Here is a 2,688-nt window from a genome sequence, read left to right as displayed (position 1 = left end):
TTGGCCTGAGCAGGAAATGTTTACATGGCCTGAAAACTGCACAGCACTTTAAATTAACATTATATAAAAGAAAATTCCAGCTGCTTGGTAGCAAGGGGAATGTGCATGGAGGCATTTCAGTTACTGCGTGGCCATGCACCCACACAGCTTAGAAGAAAAGTGGTAAAAGCAATCAGTTTCATTACATGCCTAAGAATGTTTGATAATGAATTTTTAAGGTCAGGTTCAATGTGACAGAGTATACGATTCTATCAGGTACAACTGTCCATCATATTGTTACCAACATTAAGGACTTGTTCCTCTCAAATTGTCTTTTGCTGATATTTCTGACATTCACATTTCATGATGGGACACATGTAGTAGTCACTTTTGCTTTCTGACCTCCCAGCTTTCACAGTCTGACATTATACTGTACATATCAAATTGCTGATCAAACTTTAAAGCCTGAGGTGTGATTTTCCTCATAAGAAGAGTTTGGAGTTTATCAGTGGAACCTCTGTAAGATAAAGGGAAGCTCGGAAATTTGTCTAAAACTGGCAATCTTGAAGCAAACTTAGGTTTTTCTTTCCTTGCAAAAAAAAAAGCCCACAGATAAATAAGGTATCCCATGCTCTCAGATCTGTAAAACTGAGTCAAGGACATTTTATTGTTTTCAGATAGTTTAATGGGTATATTATAAAAATATAACACATGCTAGTGAAAATAGTGAATATAGGTGGTTGCTAAGATCAATGTTGGAATTAGATATAAATAAAGTGTGAAATTACGCCTGCAAATAATTGCATTTTTATTTGCGGTCATAAATCAAGTAACCCATGAAATAACTGTTACGGCAAATACCTGTATCAGAATCAATTGGCTCTACCCAAACTTTGTCACCTACTTTAAGCTTCACAATAGTTCCAAGAGTTGACTGTTCAGGAAATGAAGAATATGACTGGGAATTGTGGTAAATACGTTGGTCATTTACCATTATTGCGATCTGTGCGTTTCTTGTTTTCACTTCAAAATATGCATGGAATGCATAGACACCAGCAATGCGACAATTAAATGTGCTGGTCTCAGTGTTATAGTCGCCATCTTCATTATACAGAATTTCGTAGAAGCCTATTGGTTGGTTACCAACAACACTGCCAGTGCCAAGTTTGACACAAAAAGCAGACCTACTCCAAGTAACAGAGAGTCCTGGAGCACCCGGTTTTCCAGGATCACCTGCTAATCCTTTGTATCCTGGCTTTCCTTGTGTGCCTTGAGCTCCAGGGGGGCCAGTTTCTCCAGGATCACCATCAGTACCTTTTGCACCATTGAGGCCATTCATGCCTTTGGCCCCTCTTAGTCCTGGTAGTCCAGGGGGACCTGTGCTTCCTTTTGTTCCTGGAGTCCCACTGGGACCTCTTGCACCTCTTTCACCCTTTATTCCAGCAATACCACCATGTCCAGCTAGTCCCGTAGATCCTGCATCACCAGGTTCACCTTTTGCTCCCATTGGACCAGGATCACCTGGGTCACCTTTAGGTCCTGGAAAGAACTTTGGTGTTGCTGGAAGTAAAATTCAAAGTTTAGTTAAAAACCTGATTTTTTTTTTAAATTTAATGAACCAGTATCTTTTCTTCTATAAAGTGAGTGCAAAATTCTTGCAAGCCATTAATTCCAGGCATGTATTTGGATATGTATGGCATAGGGTCATAGAGCACAACAAGATAGAAGCAGGCCATTCAGCCCATCTAATCTATCTGGTCTTCTGCTTAGTCCCATCCACCTGCACCCAATCTATAGCCTTCCCTACCTCCCTTATCCATGTACTGTACATATTCAAACTTCTCTTAAATATTTCAATTGAACTCACATCTATCACTTCCCCTGGCAGCTTGTTCCACACTCACATAACCCTCTAAATGAAGAAGCTCCCTCTCAGATTCTCTTTAAGTATTTCACCCTTTACCCTGAACCTATGACCTCTAGTTCCAGTTGCACCCAGTCTGAGGGGAACAAGCCTGCATGCAATCACCCTATCAAAACATCTTATAATTCTGTGTACCTCTACACAGTCACGTCATGGGTACTGCAGCAAGCAATATGGTTTTAAGACATTTAAAAAATATAATGATCCTCAAAATCAGTGGATCCTGGACAGCAGATTCAGGCTGTGAGTGCTGTTCCCCTGTAAGAAAACAGAAGCATGGAAAGGCACGATTGAAATGCAGAGAACTTAGATCCCTACTCCCAATTATCCTGCTGGCTCTGGAAAATAAAAATTGAAGACCTCAGAACAAGATTGTTGTGCGAGAGAGACATGCTTCAGAGAAACATGGCTAACCCATGTCATTTTGAACACAGCATTGAATAGACTGCATGATTGACTCTTCTAAAGGTAGAGGAGGTAGAGTATGTTTGATGATCAACTCATCATGGTGCACAGGCATGATGGTTTTGAATCAGTCCTGCTCACTCGACTTGGAACATGTAGTGGTCAAGTGTGATCTATTCTATCTGCTGCAGAAGCTTCCCACTATCATCCTGGTAGTGGTGCACATTTCATCTCTGGCCAATGTCAGGGGGGCACTGGAGGACTGAATGTGGAGCAGAAACCATGAGCTTCAGTGGAGTGGTTAAGTGTGGCACCTTTAAGTGTCACTGCCATGGCTGAAAACATGCCAGGAGAGCGGGGATTCAAATCAGACTGAAACG

The 2,688-nt window shown here is 41.3% G+C and overlaps 1 protein-coding gene across 1 annotated transcript; it reads right to left on the bottom strand.

The window, feature by feature from the left end:
* Positions 1 to 787: 787 nt before the first annotated feature.
* On the bottom strand, positions 788 to 1,516 carry LOC132395941 (complement C1q and tumor necrosis factor-related protein 9A-like). The gene has a single exon (XM_059973158.1). It carries the CDS (start codon positions 1,484 to 1,486, stop codon positions 788 to 790), a length of 699 nt encoding a protein of 232 aa, XP_059829141.1. The 5' UTR covers positions 1,487 to 1,516.
* Positions 1,517 to 2,688: the final 1,172 nt, after the last annotated feature.

The sequence above is a fragment of the Hypanus sabinus genome, chromosome 6 (assembly GCF_030144855.1).
Source record: "Hypanus sabinus isolate sHypSab1 chromosome 6, sHypSab1.hap1, whole genome shotgun sequence".
NCBI classification, from domain to species: domain Eukaryota; kingdom Metazoa; phylum Chordata; class Chondrichthyes; order Myliobatiformes; family Dasyatidae; genus Hypanus; species Hypanus sabinus.
Note: the sequence above shows the minus strand (reverse complement) of the source record. Positions and strands in the feature narration are given on the sequence as shown.

Excerpts from the sequence above, each read along its gene's own strand:
- LOC132395941 (XM_059973158.1), bottom strand. The coding sequence starts at position 1,486 with ATGGGAGCAAAAGGTGAACCTGGTGATGCAGGATCTACGGGACTAGCT.